This window comes from Herpailurus yagouaroundi, unplaced genomic scaffold, assembly GCF_014898765.1.
Source record: "Herpailurus yagouaroundi ecotype Mexico unplaced genomic scaffold, PumYag 160, whole genome shotgun sequence".
Classification (NCBI taxonomy): Eukaryota; Metazoa; Chordata; class Mammalia; order Carnivora; family Felidae; genus Herpailurus; species Herpailurus yagouaroundi.
This window is the reverse complement of record NW_024412401.1, coordinates 6829504-6848869: the sequence shown is the minus strand read 5'-3', so window position 1 is coordinate 6848869 and position 19366 is coordinate 6829504. Positions and strand designations below refer to the sequence as shown.

At 36.6% G+C, this 19366-nt stretch overlaps 1 protein-coding gene across 9 annotated transcripts in view; it reads right to left on the bottom strand.

Annotated features, from left to right (window-relative positions):
- ADAMTSL1 (ADAMTS like 1) overlaps nt 1-19366 on the bottom strand; it is an 885520-nt gene that overhangs the window by 218166 nt on the left and 647988 nt on the right. For 8 of the 9 annotated variants that reach the window (XM_040481343.1, XM_040481342.1, XM_040481344.1 and 5 more), the window contains 4 exons: nt 19007-19081; nt 15487-15644; nt 9538-9649; nt 5881-6019 (listed from right to left, as the gene is read on the bottom strand). In XM_040481343.1, coding sequence (XP_040337277.1) covers nt 5881-6019; nt 9538-9649; nt 15487-15644; nt 19007-19081 — 484 coding nt within the window. The remainder of the gene's footprint in view (nt 1-5880; nt 6020-9537; nt 9650-15486; nt 15645-19006; nt 19082-19366) is intronic. The other variant, XM_040481338.1, reaches the window with a different exon arrangement.

Here is a 19366-nt window from a genome sequence, read left to right as displayed (position 1 = left end):
GAGGATGACGATGATAATACCTGTTCTAGTAACTCACAAATTAATTAAGAGAATTGCGTAAATATTTATGCTTTTAAAAAGTATAAAATGCAATATGAAAAGTGATTATCATTATTAGTAATAATGAGCTGATTGGGCAGGACTGAACTGCCACAATAATGGAGTTACAGCTGATGGTCTGGTGATGTGTGGTATGACTATAAACTTGGGAAGGGTTTGACCATGCATCCTAAAAACAACCAGAACTCTGCTTTTTTACCTCATTATACATAATACATGAAAGTGGAAATGGGATTTTATGGTGAAGTTTCTTATTGCTTACTCATTAGCTACTTAAAGCAGTATATTCAAATGAGGGTGATTAAAAGTAAGTTGTTACTTTTCTAAGTCATTTACCTCTTACAAAATAACAAAAAGACTTCCAAGATTAGAAAACCATTTCATTATACTTTAATGCTAACTAAGGAACCATTTTCTAGTTCTGACAATAAGTTCTCATTTTTTGGAGACAGGGCATAAATCCTATCTGAATTAAACAGCAATGTGTCACAGGTGGGTAAGTGGGGATTATTAGGCAATTGCACATTGTGATTTGTGGAGATGCTAATTACCTTAATTTCTCATGGTTGTTGTATTTTAAAAATCTGATAAGTGTGATTTACTTTGATATAGTTTTTAGGAATTTATGTGTCTTGCTATTATAATAACAGAGAACTACATTTCTAGACCTATATAGAATTTCTCCTCCTTTCATGGAGGAGAAAGCTGATTTCTGGGAAGATTAGGTATTCCTCTCTGAGGTAACATCAACACTATCATAATCATGATCTTAGTCATAATAGCTGTAGCAACTAACATTTTTGAGTGCTTCTCATGTGTCAGACATGTATCAGTCAAACTTTTTAAATGTATTAGGACATTTACTTCTTATGATGACCCTGTGAGGTAAGTATTATTATTTTCCTCACCTCATAGGATGAAACACTGAGACTTAGCGAGAAGAAGTAACTGTCCAAAGGCTACTCAACCAGTAAATGGCACAGCCAGGATCCCAAGCCAACCTGTTTGCTCCAAAGCTCCCCTCTTAACCACCAGACTATTTTGCCATTGGGCTAGTTGGTCACGAAGTTAGTGTGACCAGATTTTTATATGCCCTGTACACATAATGGCTCTCATGATGCAGATTATTTCTTTAAAGTTGCATTTGAGATTTTGTTTACAATTTGAATGATAGCCAGGGATGACTTATACAATTTTCTGTCAAATTAAAGGGAGCTGGATAAAAAAGTCCACTGGAACTCACCAACAACTGCCGCTTGGGGCATACAAGTTTGGGCATTTTCTCAGGACTGTTGCTCTGAATTCCTTGAGGGAAGGGGGAATCTGGATGCAGTTTCAGCTAGAAACAGATTTGTTTGCTAATGATTGTGACCATGATAGTGTGATGAGTGAGAGCTTTTTTCACTTTTCCAACCTTTGCCAATTTAAGCCCCCTTCATTACTGCCTTGGAGGGAAAGCTTGAGGCCCATGCCAGAAAAAATCTGAAAAGGTGGTTCTCTGATCTTCTCACAAACAATGTCTTGCACAATTTCCCCCAGACAGCATTAACAGTCTTTTCAGTCTCATAGACTGAGATATATACGACCAAATGTAGCATAATTCACATTAAAATCCACTCTGAAAACATAAGGTGCTTATCAGCTGAACTAAAACTATGCCTTTTTAGTTGTTGGTGGACCATAGGCATACATTTTGAGGCTCTCTGGCCACATGATGGGTTTTACCCTTCGACTGGGAGGCAAAGATGATACAAAAAAATCACACGAACAAACAACAGCAGAGAGAGGCATTAAAAAATGACAGAAGCTATGATTCTAGCATGGCAGGCAAAGGAGAGGATTTTACATTTGATTAGATTCTAAGTGTCTTAGCTACATGAGAAAAGGTTCATACTACAGTGTTAAATGAATGCAGTGGAAAACAAATTAAACATGCAGTAGATCACGGACAAATGGGGGCTGGGAGGGCATGCCTCTGGACTTCTGGAAGTGCCCAAATTGAGACTGCCACCAGAACGCCATATAGAGCATATGAGGGGATTAGTGAGGCCATAGCTCTGAGTCACCAATGAGAAACATTCTTAATTTTAGCTAAAAGCCATTAAAATTTTAACTTCATTTTCTCTTCCCTTCCATGGTAAGTGTTAAGTTTTGGCTTCCTTTTTGAGACCACTTTTGGCGAGGAGACAAAGTATTTTACCACTTCATAAAAATGAATGCATAAAAGACATCAGCAGAGAGCAACAAAGCTCTCTTGGGCTGGAACTTCTGGCAGCCAGGTAGGCTCAAATGTTGGTCTAGTAGGTATAGGGGACTCATATTCCTGCCTCAGCAAAATGTCAAGTTACTATATGTCATGGATATTCAGGCTTGCTTTAGGATAGTGGAAACCAAGAACACTAAACTGCTGGATTCCAAGTGTCCATGGTACACAGTATGATCTCATCGATGTTATGAGTTATAGACAAGACTGGAAAGCAACATAGCAAAAACATTAACAGTGGTTATTTGTGGCCCCTAGGGATTATTAGTGAGTTTTATTGTTTTCATCATAGGCTTTTAACTCATCAACATTTCTTAGCATTAAGCATCAGAAAAAAAGCCATAAAACCATAAAAATGTTTTGAAAAAAATGGGCTACATGTCAACAATCCCTTTAACTTCAGGATGAACCAATCCACCACCATGAGAGTCAGTGGATATTGTCAGTGAGTGAAATGAGTAAGGGATATCATTTAGTTCATTAGTTCAACTGTAAACATTTACTTATTATAAAGCAAATTAATGCAAACAATGAGGCTATTTTGGTAAACAGAAAAAATTGGATATCAAGGATTATGGCTAATGGTCATCATAACCAGTTTATTTCTGGTTTGTTTTGGTTTTAGATGTGCAGCGATGACCAAATTCCTATTATCTCAGAGAAGGAGCTGCTAATGATAACAGTTTTTACAGTTCACCTTGCAATCTTAGTATACCTATTTTTTCAGTTAAACAGACATACTGAAGAACTTAATGATGAGTGCAAAAAGTAGTTCCTTTGGTGGTATAACATTTTTACAACTGTTACAACAATTTTTTTTTTTTTACAATTTGGCTGAATTTTAATAAGTTAAAATTAGTTTAACATGTTTAAATATATATACATATATATGTATAAACATGAACGTTTTGTGATTTATTGTTTAAAAATACTTCAAAATGTGTAAAATGAAATTCAGTGAAGCAACTCTATGGAATTATAGGTTCTGTAGACAAGGTCTGAAAGCCACAATTTAATGCAACAAACAACCCTCTCACCCTCATTTTGTGGGTGAAAAAACCGAGGTCCAGAAAGGTAAAATAATAAGCCTAGGGCTACACACTAATTATTTAGTGTACTTTTTGCTGTCCATGGTACTTCCCAGCCTTGACAAGCAATAAACTTGGCCTTATGAATGGGATTTTGCTTTCGAATAATATATAATAGGTCCTAAGTCCTAGTCTCATACAGGTAAAGTGAACAAATATCTCAAGGGCTACATAAAATAATTTTTTTGGAAATTCAAAAATATGTCAGCACTAAGAATGTCTACGTTTTCCCTTTGAGGGTTTCTAATTTTAGACACAAAGGCCATAGTTTAATGTCATTGTGTCACTCTTGATTTAACTATTAGGCAGTTAAATCTGTAGTTAGAAAGCAGTTTCTTGAGGGTTCAACTCGGCTATGTCTAACAGGAGGGCAGACCTATTTTATACAGTAGGTTCTCTGGAACCATCGCTTCTTATTTTCTCTCAGAATTTAGAAAGGTTGCTTTGATCCCAAGTATGCAAATAAAGTACAATGAATTTCCCAGTGATCCTTGAAGCAGCAAATCTACATTTCCTAAAGCAGTTTCCTCTTAAATCTCTCCTACTGCTAAGTCTTAATCTTTACAGCTTTGTTTAATTACTTCTGCATTGAAAAAAGCAGCTTCCTGACATTTGCCTCTAACTTATTTTTTCTTTCTCCTTAATAGCCACCTGTCCCAACATTTATACATGTGCTGTATTAGATGTTTTAAAATAACAAAGGACACAGACAAGGCATCAAGTTCACATGCAGACTTCTTTCAATATAGTATGGCCTTTTGCTTTGGGATAGTAAGAAATAGGCCACAAATACTATTCCAAACAAGAAGAGATAAAATTCAGAAGCCAGAAAAAAATTGAGTAGATTATAAACATTTCCTTAAAATTGTTAACAAAATGCTCTTATTTCACAACTGTCTTCCCTGGCCATCTCTTTATTGAAGTTCTTTTTCCCCCAGATATGGGGGTGACTGCCCCATTTCTCCTAGAAATTCATACATAAATTTTGATGAAAGCGTGTGAAGACTTTCAAAGTCTTTCTCTGGCTGAACTGATCTGTCTGAATTAGGATAACTATGCTTTTCACACACTGGTCTTCTGGTATAGATATAATAAGTATATTACATACTTATTATATAATAAGTAGAATAATTTAAAAGTGGGGTTGAACTGCATTGGCTATAATCATCTTGGCTAAAAACACTTCGTACTCTTAATATTTCCAAAGTTAAAAAAAGTCCAAGCAAAATTTTAATACCTGATTCAGTTTTTATACCATATCCACTTTTTAATACATAATTTTCTGGTGTAATATGAGCCTAAATTAAATTAAACTTCACCTAAATTATATAATTATAAAATATCATTTTTTTCTGTTTTTTTTTAATGAAAACATGTTATTCTGAGTTCAGTTTTATGAGCTAAGTATATGAAAGAAGCAATTTTGTATCACATGCAGAATTTAGAATTCATGAATATGAGACAGACAGAGTACAAGAAAATAACTTTAGAAAGTTAACAGCAGAAAACACAAACTTCAAAGATAGAACACTTTTCATGCATGTTGTTCATGTAGTATTTCAACTATGTAAAAATTTTGTTTTATGTATACATGATTACTCCACTATGATTTAAAAAATAATATTGAGGTGCATCTAAGAAATCCAAGGAGCTTTGGAAAGGATATTTTATCTTTTGGTGTTCGTGATTAGCTTTGTAGGAGAAGAATTTTTTTATATCCTCTCTCATATGTTGAGGATAAGGAAGCTAATAAAGAGATTTACCAGGAAGTTCTGCAACTACAAAGGCAAATGCTACATCATGAACAGATTGTTGACCTGTACTTTTATGACTACTCATCATCTGAGATATTTCATATGTCAGTCTGATCCTTAATCCTACAAATAACTGAGGGCCAATCAGATTTCCAGAAAGCAACAGGACTAGTGCAAGTGTCAAGTGTCTCTTTAAAACTCCTAATTAAAAAGACCTTAAAAAAAAATCTGACTTATTGCAAATAAGTCCTACTTTCTCTTTGACAAAGTCAGGGTATGTTAAAATTAGAGCTGTTCTAAGACTGGTTTTTATTCTAGTTAATTACTGTGGACCAGGGTAAAATGGGTCAGTTGTGATCCTTACATATGGTCTACTCTGACCATGTCACTGATCAAGTGACAAAGTTAAAATGGAAGGAATCCTGAGAACACCGTGCCACCACCTTGGCCTGAACCTTGTTAAGGAGGGATACAAGTACCAGGATAAAAAGAAATCAGAAGAGAAAATAGCTCTGAAGAGTGCTCCGCAAGTGGAAACTCTGGAGATCCTGAGAGGGCATCATACAGCTTCAAGAACATGGGGCGTGGGTACGGATAACACATGATTAGGAATGGACCCTGGACAGCAACACTTATTTATTTTTAATTAAATTTTTATGAAGCTGATGGAACTCAACTTATGTTTATGATAAATAAACTAGTAAATCTGACTGACCTGGCTGGACAAGGATCCAAGTTGCATTCTTGAAGTTTGGGTTTGGGTTTGATGTTCTCTGGGTAATAGTGACAGTATTGATCCGCAACCACACGGTTGCTCCGAAGATCGTAACACTCAGCCGATGTCAGCTGGTAACCTGCAGTATCAAACCATCCAGGCAAGTTTCAACACACATGTCATATTAAAGTATAACGTAATATACTTCTTTATACTTCTTGGCCATCTCACATTAATGAAAATTCTTCCCCAACACTTCAGTAATTTCCAGGACAAAAGAGAAATATGGAAGGCTCATTAATCTTTGCAGGCCTCAAATACGATTTTTTCCACTCAAATTGTAATAATCAAATATACTGTAAGGTTTGAACTACATAAGGGCATAGCTAGGTGATCAGACTCTGCTGTAAGTACTATTACTATTAATTTGTTTTGTATAATCTAAAAGTGTAACATGGATATCTGTATCCAAAAGAGATGATCAGTATTTATTTGCCAAGGATCTCATGCAAAGATGCAAAATTGCCTCCCTTGTATCTGAAGCACCAGGAAGAATAAACTCCCAAATCAATCAATCAATCAATCAATCAATCAATCAATCAATCAAATAAACCCTAACACTGCTCCCCTTGATGAATGGGGGACAATGAAATACAGCACAAGATGGGGTCCTTCCAGCTGCCTGGGAACATTATTTTTGTCTAAATTCAACCTGAGTAGGCTAGGCTGAGAAGATGGAGGATTAAGATCCTAATAGTATCCATTAGGAATCCCTACAAAACAACAACAACCATAATAGTACCCCCCTACTGTTCAATTTTTGCTTCACCTAAAATCCTTTCTCATTTCTCTTTAAGTCTCCAGCCAATAGTTTTTTAGTGTCCATGAACAAGTTCCCACTGTTTAGAGAATTCTTTTAAAAAATAGCACTGCTGAGTAATGCTTCATTCCATTCATAATGTGTTTTACCTTTTCCACCTGCCTCTTTCTTGTCTTGTGGATTTCTAGTGAGGTGGTGATGAAGACTTAGATTCTTAGAGTGAAAAATAAATGTACATGGAGAATTTTTTTAACTTAGGCTTTTTTTTTTTTTTTAAATCATTCTAACCCTAACCAACCTCCAAAATATATTCTCCCTGGCAGGTGGTTGAATATTGTTATTGCTAGATATATGTTAGAAAGTCAGATTGAGAGAAGTTAAAAGACTTGCAAAAGATTTTAGGAAATCAGAAGAAGGCTTATAAACCAGATTTCCTGGCTTGAGGCTGTGTTTTCAGACCACCCACAAAAATTAATTGTTCATTAAAGGCCTAAAAAAAGAGCTTTTAACAATTTTACTGTAAAGATGAAAAGCATGGAAAGTAATAGGTAAGAACACATGTTCCATTAAACTTTTTATTTTATGAGAAAGCCAAAGAGCAAAATGACATTTTAAATAAGTAAATATACTTTTATTTTTCAATTACATTATACTCTAAAGCAGATAATGTTATGATAAGCTAACCATTTTACAATTTTCCATATAATAATTTCTACTCAAGGACAGAGTTTATCATGTAGTAAAATGTGGGCACAAGCAATAAGTATATTATATAACTGAGAATATGATTTTTAAAAATCATAATTTGTCAGCTTAAAAACGTTGCTGGAAGCTATTCGAGAGTGTGTGTAATGAAGGCTTAGAACAAAAATGAAATAAAAGACCAAAATAGTCAGATAATTCTGTTTTCGAACGTTTCACAAGGTATTTTTAGCCACAATTATTTACACTTAGCAAAACGGTCAACCAGCTGAATGTGGAACCAGAAATATAAAAAGGAACTCAGAGATCATTTTTTTAGTCATTGTCAAACTGGTCCATGAAGGGGGAGAAGGCTGGTTTCCACACAGCTCATATCTTTATTCTGAGCAATACTCCTTTTATTTGTGCTTCCTAGTAAGATTTCCTTTGAAGAAAGTGTTTGATAGCTCAAAACATTTGAAGACCACTGATGCTTCTACTTGTTCACTTAGATGTGAGGAAAATAAGGTTGAGAGGGGTTGGCTATATATGAATCTAACATTAATCCCCTTACTATATAGCAAGGCATCATCAAGCTTACTGACATCACCCTCTAACACTAGCTCTCTATATGAAATTGACATAGTGGGCATATTATGGAATTGATACTTCGGTCAAAGCATGGTTTTCATTTAAAAAGAAAAGAGGAAAAATAATTATTTACCTAGAAAAATAATTGTTTACTTAGATTTCTTTCTTTGAAACTATTTCCTGTACTAGTCATTCATAAGTGTATCAAAATAACATTCTTATGAAACATCAAAGTAACTGCCATTTTACTTTTAAACAAAGTTATTTTCTCTTCAGAACAGATAGAACAAATGGAAACACTATTGTGCAGAAATGCTGAGAAGCTCAAATTAATAGTTATTTAGCAACCAGGTAAAAGCACTTGAAGGTATTTCTGACTAACTGCTTTTAGGCTAAAATCTAACATTGCTCTAGAGGACCTGATTTTTAGTGATTTGTTCACATTATGCAGATGAAGATGAATTATTTCATATGTTCTCACTGTTTAAAAAAATAATAGATAATAATTTGTTTCCATTTTGAGGTATCATCCTTCTTTTCTCTTGTCGGAATAATCTAGTGATACCCATGTAGATGAGCTACTTAACACCAGCCAACAATCCGGTTTCGGTGAAGGTGGAGCCAGAATTTATTTGATATGCTGGTTTTTAAAGGAATATACAGACAATTTTATGCTCATTAAATCAGCAAAATTAAACAATTTCTTATAATCCACAAATACTGGCTCAGTTGGCAACGAAACTCAAATATTCATACTCTGCTTATTACCCTTCTGGAAAGAATTTTGGTAATATATGCCAATAGCCACAAAAATTCTGAAACTCACTCTTGAGAATTTATTCCAAGGAAATAATTTGAAAGGAGAAAAGGAAAAAGAAACTTGGCTATTAAGTTATTCGTTACATTATAAGAGAAAAGTTTAAGTGAACTAAATCTTCTATAAGGATATGGCTAAATAAATTATCATAAAGTAATTTGAAGCAATTATTATGTAACCATTATAATTGTAAAGGGCAGAAAATGGGAGAAAATATCTTTTCCAGGAATACAAAATGCTGTCCCTATTGCGGATGTGATGGAGCAGAGATAGGAATTCATTTGGTGACTTTTCAGGAGAGATGATGGGATAGAGCTTAACAATAACCGAGCTGAAGTCTACAGAACAGTGATTTTTTTTTTCGGGTAATAAACTATTCCCTTTAATTAAATTCATCTCTGATTCTTTTTGAACACATTATGCTACATAGTAGGCCTGACAAACACTCTTCACTGGACTCAGGAATAAATAAGTTCTCTTCAACTAGGTGAGTAGTTGATTCTCAAATGAACAGAACAGACTCAAGACCGTTTCCACTAATGGGACTCTACGGACAGAAAATGTTCATGGGCCATCCCGACTGAGGTATCCACCTTACAGGCGGACTTCTGGATTTGGCCCCATTCAGAATAAAGAATCTAACCCGTCACAGCACGAAAGTTCTTCCATGTTGAAGTGGCTACTTTTACAACAGCTAAGCCTTCCCTCATAGAAGCTAACAGTTCCTAGGCTAAGTCAACACCATTACCTCCTCCACAGGTTGCTGAGCAAGGAAAGAAATCTGTCTCCCTCCATCGGTGGATGATAGGCTGATAAAAGATGAACTGGACTGTGCTGTCAGCGGGCCCTGAGTTGTGGATCTGCAGGAGACAAGAGACAATAGCAAAGAGAGCAACTAGTATGACAGAGGGGTGCTTTCTTGATTCCTTGCAACTCTGGACAAGAATGTATAGTAGCACGGATGGTTTCAGGCACTGGGAGAGAAGTGGCCATAGCAATATCACCCATCTTACCAATCAACCATTCGCCATCACCACCATTGCTTTCTCAGTTCTTTTGCCACGAGCAACGGATAGCAATGTCTCAACTTGTGATTCTAGTAGGGTCTTTTCCCAGGACACTTACTCCCTTTCCCTCATTTATTTCCAACTTTTCTGGTGTAACAGGAAAAATTATAGGTATTTTTAATTTCTATGTATGTATATGTGTATGTATATATGTGGATTTATAATGTAGGTTCAGAAAGAGAAAATTTGTTCTGAGAAAATGATAAATGCCATATACTGCAAGAAATGAAAGATACTATCCTTTGTTAACAAAAAAAATTAGGGGCACCTGGATGGCTCAGTTAGTTAAGCATCCAACTTCAGCTCAGGTCATGATCTCATGGTTTGTGAGTTCGAGCCCTACACCGGGCTCTCTGCTGTAAGCACAGGGCCTGCTTCAGATCCTCTGTCCCTCTCTCTCTCTCTCTCTCTCTCTCTCTCTCTCTCTCATTCTCAAAAATAAATAAACATTAAAACAATTTTTAAAAAAGAAACGAAAAAAATTAAAGAATTAAATGGCTCTGCCCACCCAGAGACATACATGGTGTTTCCTGGCAATTTAGTGACTCATACGTTTTCATGTGCAGAATTGCCAATTGGAAGCTTGCTAAAATGCTAATTCCTCAGCTCTTGTCCAGAGATCCCGGCAACGCAAACATTGATAGTCCAAGTACCAAACTTTAAAAAACACCAACTTCCATTATAAAAGCATTTACTTTGAATACAACATGTGCTTATGGAAATGACAACTCCTTTGTTTTTCAAAGGGGGGAAGTGAAGCAATAATCCTTTAATAGTTCTTAAAAGTATAAGGTTGAGAAAACATACTTAAACTGAAGGAGCAATGCCTTGATTTCATGAAGACATAATAACATGTCATATAACACTGAAACAGTGGGCAAGGCTTGGACTATTTGTTATACTAAAGGAAGTTCCATGGACAACAAAGAGGGGCACCTCTTGACTTCAAGACAGTAGAGGAGCACATCAGCATATCCTGTGGTCTAAGTCTTTGTTAGTGTTTTCAAGCTTTCTGCGGTCCTAGCTGCCCTTTACTGAGGATAAACTGATGGATTTAGCCTTCAGATTTAAAAAAAAAGACCATCTATTTTTCCACTACTGAGTTTAACGACTGGATTAAACATCTAGGAACACGGAAGAAACAGGGAGTAGGTGTTAAACCCCAGACCAGTTTTTGGACTTTGGAAGGAAAGAATATTGGAAATGTTCTTCAAATGATCTGCAAGAGCTGGAAAGGAGAAAGAAGAAAGTGAGAAAACTGAAGAATATTTCATTTTATGCTGGAATTCCGACTCATGGAACATCGAGGTCTTTCCTACTTAGAATAAGCAGTGATACAATCCCCGACTTTAAAGCAAAAACAGCTGAAGCAATACAGTGTCTTTCTTAAAAGGGAAGCATAGTTTACAGATTAATATTTTTCAATCCTATGTGTCAGATACAGGATACCTAATTGCTTGCTCGGGGATGTAGTATTAATCATATCCTTTGGAAAGTTTTTTTTTTTTTTTTGGTTGTTTTTTTATTTGTTTTGTTTTACTTTTGTTTTAAGCTCACAAAAGCCTATAGCTCTCTTGGGATGTGTGGTTTCCATGCTGGGAAGGTATTAGAAGAGGACTCTCATTTGAACACCAGCTCGGTGAAAAAATAAAAATACCAGAAGATTTATTTAGGCTTAGGGAAATGGATTGTTTTGCAGAGGTCCCTTTTGGGATGCTTGAAATTAAACAAAGTCCTAGGAAAGTGGAGGAAAAACAAATACGTGGAGGATATAACATCAAAATCCTTGGAGAAACCGTGTTCTAGAATATCCGTACAGTGTCTGGGCTTAGTTTTTGATCTGGTGAAAGAGGCAAAAAGATGGAATTCGTCAAATTTTCAGCCTACTAGAAGTTATCAGTAAAACTACCTTATGTCCTGAGAGTAAGGAATGAATGTGAAGAAGTTTTGGTGTTAAGAGGGAGTCTTAGTAAAGACTATGTTGAAGTAAAGAAAACAAGAAGATTAGAAAGAATATTGTTCCTAATGAGCCCAATGAAACCGATGTACAATGAGCATGAATACTGAGACTTATGCCTAAATTTGAAAAGAGATTGGAAGTGAACAGGGATGCTGTTATTTAAAACAGATAAAACCAATCATAATATATCCAGACCTCTGACCACATAATCTTGTTTGACTCCTTCTACACTGATAATTCCTGGTTCTCTCTTCTCTACAGGTACCTTCTTCTTTTAATAACAGCCAACAACTGGGGTGCCTGGGTGACTCAGTTGGTTAAGTGTCCGACTTTGGCTCAGGTCATCTTGCATTTCATGAGTTCCAGCGCCATGTTGATATTCAGCACAGAGCCTGGAGCCCACTTCCAGTTCTGCTTCCCTCTCTGTCCCTCTCTGCCCCTCTCCTGCCCCTGCTCACACTCTGTCTCTCTCTCTCTCTCTCTCTCTCTCAAAAGTAAACATTAAATAATTTTTTAAAAATAAAGCCAAGGGGCGCCTGGGTGGCGCAGTCGGTTAAGCGTCCGACTTCAGCCAGGTCACGATCTCCCGGTCCGTGAGTTCGAGCCCCGCGTCAGGCTCTGGGCTGATGGCTCAGAGCCTGGAGCCTGTTTCCGATTCTGTGTCTCCCTCTCTCTCTGCCCCTCCCCCGTTCATGCTCTGTCTCTCTGTCCCAAAAATAAATAAACGTTGAAAAAAAATTAAAAAAAATAAATAAAATAAAGCCAACAACTACCACAGCAACCAGCACTTGTTACATTCCTACCGTATGCAAGGTACATTTTATTTGTATTAAATCTAAATCTAGAACTACCCTGTATTATCTTTGACCTTTACATTATAATGAGAGAGATGAGTTTCAGAGAGATTAAGTGACTTACTCAAGGCTACACAGCTAGGGAATAGCAGAGCTGAAATTTGAATTCAAGTGTGCCTTGGCTTGAAAGCTGCCATTCTTTTCAGGGCACAAAGTAATTTTGTTAGTTAATGTAAGTTTTGTAAAGACATAGGTATTTATTTTTAGTGGCGTCCTTGAACTGCTCTCCTCACTATCTTCTTAATTTTTCGTTTTAAAGTAGGAAAAGTATGTTTAAAATAAAAAGAAGAGGCTAACCTGATGTCTAACTTTGATGGACTAATTGTTTCTTATACAGATGAGCTGCCATGTTCCTTTTTTCTGGTTTTATTAATTCTGGGCGTCTGGGACCTTTGTTATCATTAGCTCTGGAGCTTTACAAACCATACGGCCTCAGACATCAGGTTCTTGTTCTCAAGAGTATGTTGAAAGCTTCAGTTTGACACATTAGGATTTTGTTTTAGGGAGCTAAACACATCTGGCATATGTAATTTTGGCCTCCTTAAGTTAATAAGGAAAAAGAATGTTCTGAACCAAGCTTTTCTTCCTATAATTACAATGATTCAGTGTTTGTAATTTAAGGACTTCTCATACTGAAAGGAAAGAAGATAAAAACTGGTCACTTTCCATAGCAACTCACTGCACTGTCATGATAAAGTCACAAGGCAGGACCAATGTGTGTGTGGGTAATGGATGAACATAGATCCCTGTAAAATCAAAGGAATCAAGGAGACATTTCAAACACAAGAAAGACATCAAGTACACAAAGGATCTCTCAGTTGATGTACTCTGAAATGCCATATCTTTTTCTTCTCTTTTGGTTAAAGGGTAATTTGTGAGCCTTTGCTGTCCCCTCCTATGTTCTTTTCTCTCACTGGTGTTGTAGAAACTTTTGCCTGAGACAAGCCAGCAAGAGGCTGGTAGTCAGGAGTCTCCCTCTCCTCCTTGGCTGCTGAATTATGAACAGATTTATGCTCAAGACTGTTCAGAAAGACATATTAAGGCATTATTTCTGCCTAATACTCTAACAAATGCAAATGGAAATCACAACTTTTCTACCACTTTGGTGGCTTAGGTACTCATCACTTCTCTCTATGACAGTCTTCTGAAATTTCTCAAATGGGTACAAACTGAGCAGGTCCAGCCATACCTTAGCAGTGCTCACAAGTAGAGCTAAGTTGGAAGTTCTAGTGAAGGATGTGCCATGACTGCAAAAGACCCTTTTCTGTTTGAGAAAGCCATTTTCTTTCACTGGGGCTGCAGTTTCAGAAAGATGCACATAGCATGATCAGGAAGAAATACAAAGGCCTAAACAAAGGCAGTGGCAGCAAGGATGGAGAAGAAAGAATAATCTTGGGATGGTATGAAGGTAGAACTGACAAAGTTTGATGGCTAGCTAGGGGCGTATTGGAGAAGGGGAAATCAGTGAATCAAAGGTTTCTGATGTGGCTGGGTAAAGAGCATATTATTCTACAAGATAAGAAATAAAGAAGATTAGGTAGGTTTCTTCTAAAGATTAGATTAGGGCTAGACAAGTCCAGGTTTGGCTATGTTGTGCTGGTTGTGTCTATGGGATATCCAAGTGGTGATATGCAGAAGGCAGCTAGATATATGGTGTGTGTCAGCAAAGCTGTGAACTACTGGCATGTGAATAATATTATTCACATATTATTATTGTTATTCACTTATTGTTATTATTGTTATTATTATTATTATTATCAGACATTATTGAATCCAATTCTATATTTTTAGTATGTGTTTTAACTCTTGCAAGGCCACCAGGGAAATTAACATAAATGGTGTATTCAACAGCACTCTAAGGGTTTCAAAAAATAAAGACATCTTTCAATACTGTACTGTATTTGCATATTTAAATAGAATGATTTAACTATCAGCATCATTTCTATTGTGAACCATATCTGCTGGTTTGTAGCTTCTTGTTCACATGAATGTACCTGGCATCTGGACTGGGTTAAAAAGAGCTACCATGCAGATGGAGAAGGAGAAGAGTGCTCTGGAACCCTTCTTCCATCCAACCTCACTGACTATCACATTTTCCTATATGCATTCTTACTTCTAGCTGCCACAGGGTCATCAAGCCTTAGCTTAAATCAAATGTCCTCTGGCTCCAGGTCCCATGATGAAAAATTTATGGAGTCCTGGACACATTACAAGTTTTACAGCTTTACAGCTGAAATCCTTCAGGTCCTTCTGACCTACTGAAAGAAAAAATATGTTTTATTTTATTGTGATTCCCAAACATTCTTCTAGTGTGTACATTTCTCCTACAGAATGTATATGTTGCTTCCAGCAATGTGTTTTATATTACCTTGAAGAGTAGGGAAGCTCTGATAGAAAGAAACAACTTAGTCTTTTTGCCAGTACAAGAGAAACCAGAACTTGTAATTGGAAGTATGACCAAGTCTATGGATCATTAGTTTGTCTTTCTCTTTGACTGAGAACACTTTATGAGTTGGCAACTACATCCTAATTTGTTTTAAAAACAGTTTATATCCTCCAACTAATGATGTGTTGGTCTTTGGGTCTTTTTATTAGATAATATACATATACACACACCTAAGAACTTTCTTAGGGCTTTAAAAATATATGTTCTTGAAAGGTCCAGGAAATATATGTTCTTGAAAAGGTGATGTTGAATTAAACATTTCCTGGGTAATAGGATTTCCAAATCTATGCCCAAACCCAAATTCTCTCTCTCTCTTCAGGAGATTATAAATAACAGTTTGGATGTGCCTTGAAAACCTAAAGGCACTTACCTTGACAATGAAATCTGCTGTGAGTGGTCCAGTCATTCTTAGAATCTCTTTGTCTGGAAATTTCTGGAAGTCCACACTAGAATTGTCCACAAGAAAGGTGCCTGTCGAGCTGAGACTGCTTTCACCTTTAGCCCCCTGCAGGGTTTTGGTTTCCAGATCTACATAATCAAACACATTTAAAGGAAAGAAAGATGTTCCCAGGGCTACCATAAGCAAGCATATTTCATAAAACAGCCTACAGCTATGAAGGGAGAAGTATCCCCCTTGATACAGCTGACACAGTTGACATTGTGATATAAACAAAATTTATGGGCACCTCTAGATCACAGAGTTTATGTTGCAAATGAAATCATTTTAAAACTCATTGGCCAGGCATTCAAGGCTCCCGATCAAAAGATAATTGACTCCGTGGATGACCTCATTTGGGTGCTCCAATTCATCACAATCCTATTCCTTTCATTAAACCATCTCCCATACATATCTTACTGATTTCGTTCTCTATGGCTCTCTGTCTAGAATTTGCTTTCTGATCTGTGAGATCAAGGGTACTCTCCGAGTTCTCCTCAGCACCCATGTGACTTTATATTCACACATTACCTTGTGTTTATTTGTACTATCTGGTTTCTTACCACATGTGTGCTGTTGTGCAGAAGAAACTATAGTAATGAGGATGAGGAAGACCCATTCTTTTTAGTTCTCTCTCTTTAAAATCCTGTTTGGTACCTAATACAGTATTATGTACATATATGATATTTTGTAAGTGTTTAAGAGAGAAAGAGGAACTTCTTGATTCCTGGAGCATTCCAATCTGAATTTGGCCAATGATAAAGCCTATGAAGCATCTTTGATTATAGGAAATCAGAGCAAGCTGAGGATTATGGTAATTATGCTGCATATTTCAGAGCATATTAAATTCTCATGTGGCTGAGAAATGATATGGAATAACTTCCCACTGTATGAAGAGAGATAGACTAAGTCAGTGTTTCTAAAACTTGCATAAGAACCCTTAGTTTTGGCAGTGTTTCTTTGGCAGAAGGATAAAATGTCAGGTGAGGCTCTGGGTGGCCTACCCCACATTCAATCAGAATGACTCCCCTCTTCCGTGTTTTGCAGATTGGGGTTCTGGGACCTCTTTGGGGTCTCTGGAGGTACTAATGTACCTGTACTAAATTATTCTAAGTGTTGTCTGCTTCACGCTGGAATACCAACAGGTGAAGAATGTTGGATGTTCAATGTCCAGTGAAATGCCCACAACCCTTGGATGAAATCTGTGTAGCCCTTCAATTGGAGTAGGTCAGGCTCCATCCCCTTGCCCTAGAGAGAGGTCCTCACAGAGAGCATAGGGCACATCAAGGGAGAGCTGGAGGGGAAACCACAGCTGTTGTAATCAGAGGAAAGCCAACAGCATGGGATCTCCTTCTTCTAGCCTTCATTCCTCAAGCTGCCTTACATGTATGTGCACTAATTTGTAGAAATATCTTCAAGACACAAACCAACTTAGTTTTGGGAAAATCCTGGGGGTCTAAGCCTGATATGAGCATCTGATTTAATTTTATCACCAGGCCTCCCAGCTGTACTTCCCAAGGTACTTCTGATTAAAGGTAAGCCAGGGCTGGGCCAGACTGCTTAATCTTGTTATGGTTTGCCCCTAAATATTTAAGGTTGGTCCCATACTCGACCAGCTTCTGGGAATTAAGTGCGAAGGGTTACAAGGGAAACATGGGGACCTTTATTTACATATTTATATTATATTATATTATATTATATTATATTATATCATGTTATATTTCAAACAAATACCAAATACCAGATACCAAAAAACCCCAAAAAGTTAAGGTACATATATGCTGTCAACATTATGTCTGTTGGGGGAAAAAAAAAAGCAAATTCCATTTTTCTTTCCATCATTTGTAAGTATCATCTGCAGCTCTACCTATTGAATTTTTGGGACAATTAAACCAAACAAAGATAATTCTTTAGCTTCTTAGTGATCACATAATTAGGAAAACTGGGAGGCTAATACATTTATAAAAATGAATTTCATCTTAAATGGATTGCTTTAGGTTCTTTGTTCCACATTGAGAAGTCAGTCCCAAACTTGGTGATGATCTCCGCCTGGATGTTTTATTCTGAGCAGGCCTGTCACTGCTCAGAAAAATACTATTTTTGAGTGGGGCTGTTACATGAGCAGTTACCTCTGTCCAATCCTCCAGGGGAAAAGCAAATCATTTGAATGGTGATAGTGTACACACATATATCATCCCTGACATGTGAATACTATATTTTGGGGGGTTGTTCAGGGTTAGAAAAGAACTTGGATCCATATAAGGTGACTTATCAGTTTCTTTTGGCTTTGCCTGAACTGTACCTTACTTATTCCTTTCCTTCACATGACCCCTCAAATCCTGCCTCTCCCATGAAATGTATTTGTTTTTATTTTTAGAAAGACTATAGTAGACTATCTGAACTTTCACAGGCTCCAATTTATCTTCCTCTTGTTTGTCTTTCTGGAATGATTTCATTTATAATCCAATTGCCAAAAGATAATGCCTGCTACCTAAATTGGTTTCATAGGCATGTGTGTGGGAGGGGAGAAAGAAGAGAAGATGATAGATGGTTCTTAAGGAATCCAGGAATAGTCACAGTGGAGATCAGAAATGCTCAAGGGACCAGCTGAAGAGAAGTCTTTCAGTGTAGCTGAATTTTGTACAATATACAATATAACTTTCATACCCCCTCGCTGGTTTATAGCCTATAATTTTCTGCTAGTAATTTATGGGTCTACATCTAAATAATACTAAATGCTAATAACAAAAAAGAAAAGATATGGCTGTGTACTACTGCCTTGCCATGACTGAAGATCAGTTCTTTCTAAATTCTGGTGGAACCATGCTACCACTTGATCTTTAGGGGTTTGATTACCCTTCAGTCCTGAATCCCAATAGCTATCTTTAATATATAAAGGCTTTGCATTTTCTTTAGTACATGGGATGTTGAGTTACACCACAATGGTTTTCTTTAAATGCCCCAGGGTTAAAGTTGTTTGTTGCTTCTATATTCCCCTGAATTGATAAAGTAATGGAACATGAGAATAGAAAGAAAGAAAGAAAGAAAGAAGGAAAGAAAAGGAAAGAAGGAAAGAAAGAACGAACGAACATAGAGGGAGGGAAGGCTGGAAGGAGGAGGAAAAAAGCAAGGCAAGAAAAAGATGGAGACTGATCGGAGGGGAAGAAGAGAATGAGAAATAATATGCACAAAAACATAAACATGTGCTTAACTCATGAACAACCTACTGGGAGCATCCATTTTGTGTTTTTTAGGACGACTGTGGTTAGAGATAATTACCCTGAGGTTTTTGCTATCTCATCAGGCAGCCAAAAGATAAACAGAAGCACTCAGAATATCATATTATGATAGAGTAGAAAGATTTGCGCTTCTGTATTTTAATCTCTTCTGGGAACAAAAAATAATAATGACTAAAATTCCCAATACTCAAAGGAAAGCAACTGAGTTTACTTACACAAGTGATCAGGTCCTTTTAAGACAAGGCGAATATGTCTACTTCCATAGGGAATAGCAACCACAGTATCATCCACTAGAGAGAAACAAAGCAGTATCTTTAAACCACACAATTTGATACAAAATTATTGATTGGCTCCTATATAAAGGCACTGACTTATGTACTCCTCTAAATGACAATTTTTAAGTGCCTGAAATATGAACACTAATATTTGGGAATCAAAATTTCCATTTTCCTCAAAATAAAATACGCCAGTGAAGTTGGTCACTAGATAACTTATGGTTGATATGGCCACCATATGTGGATATGGATATATATATATATATATATATATATATATATATATATATATATATATAT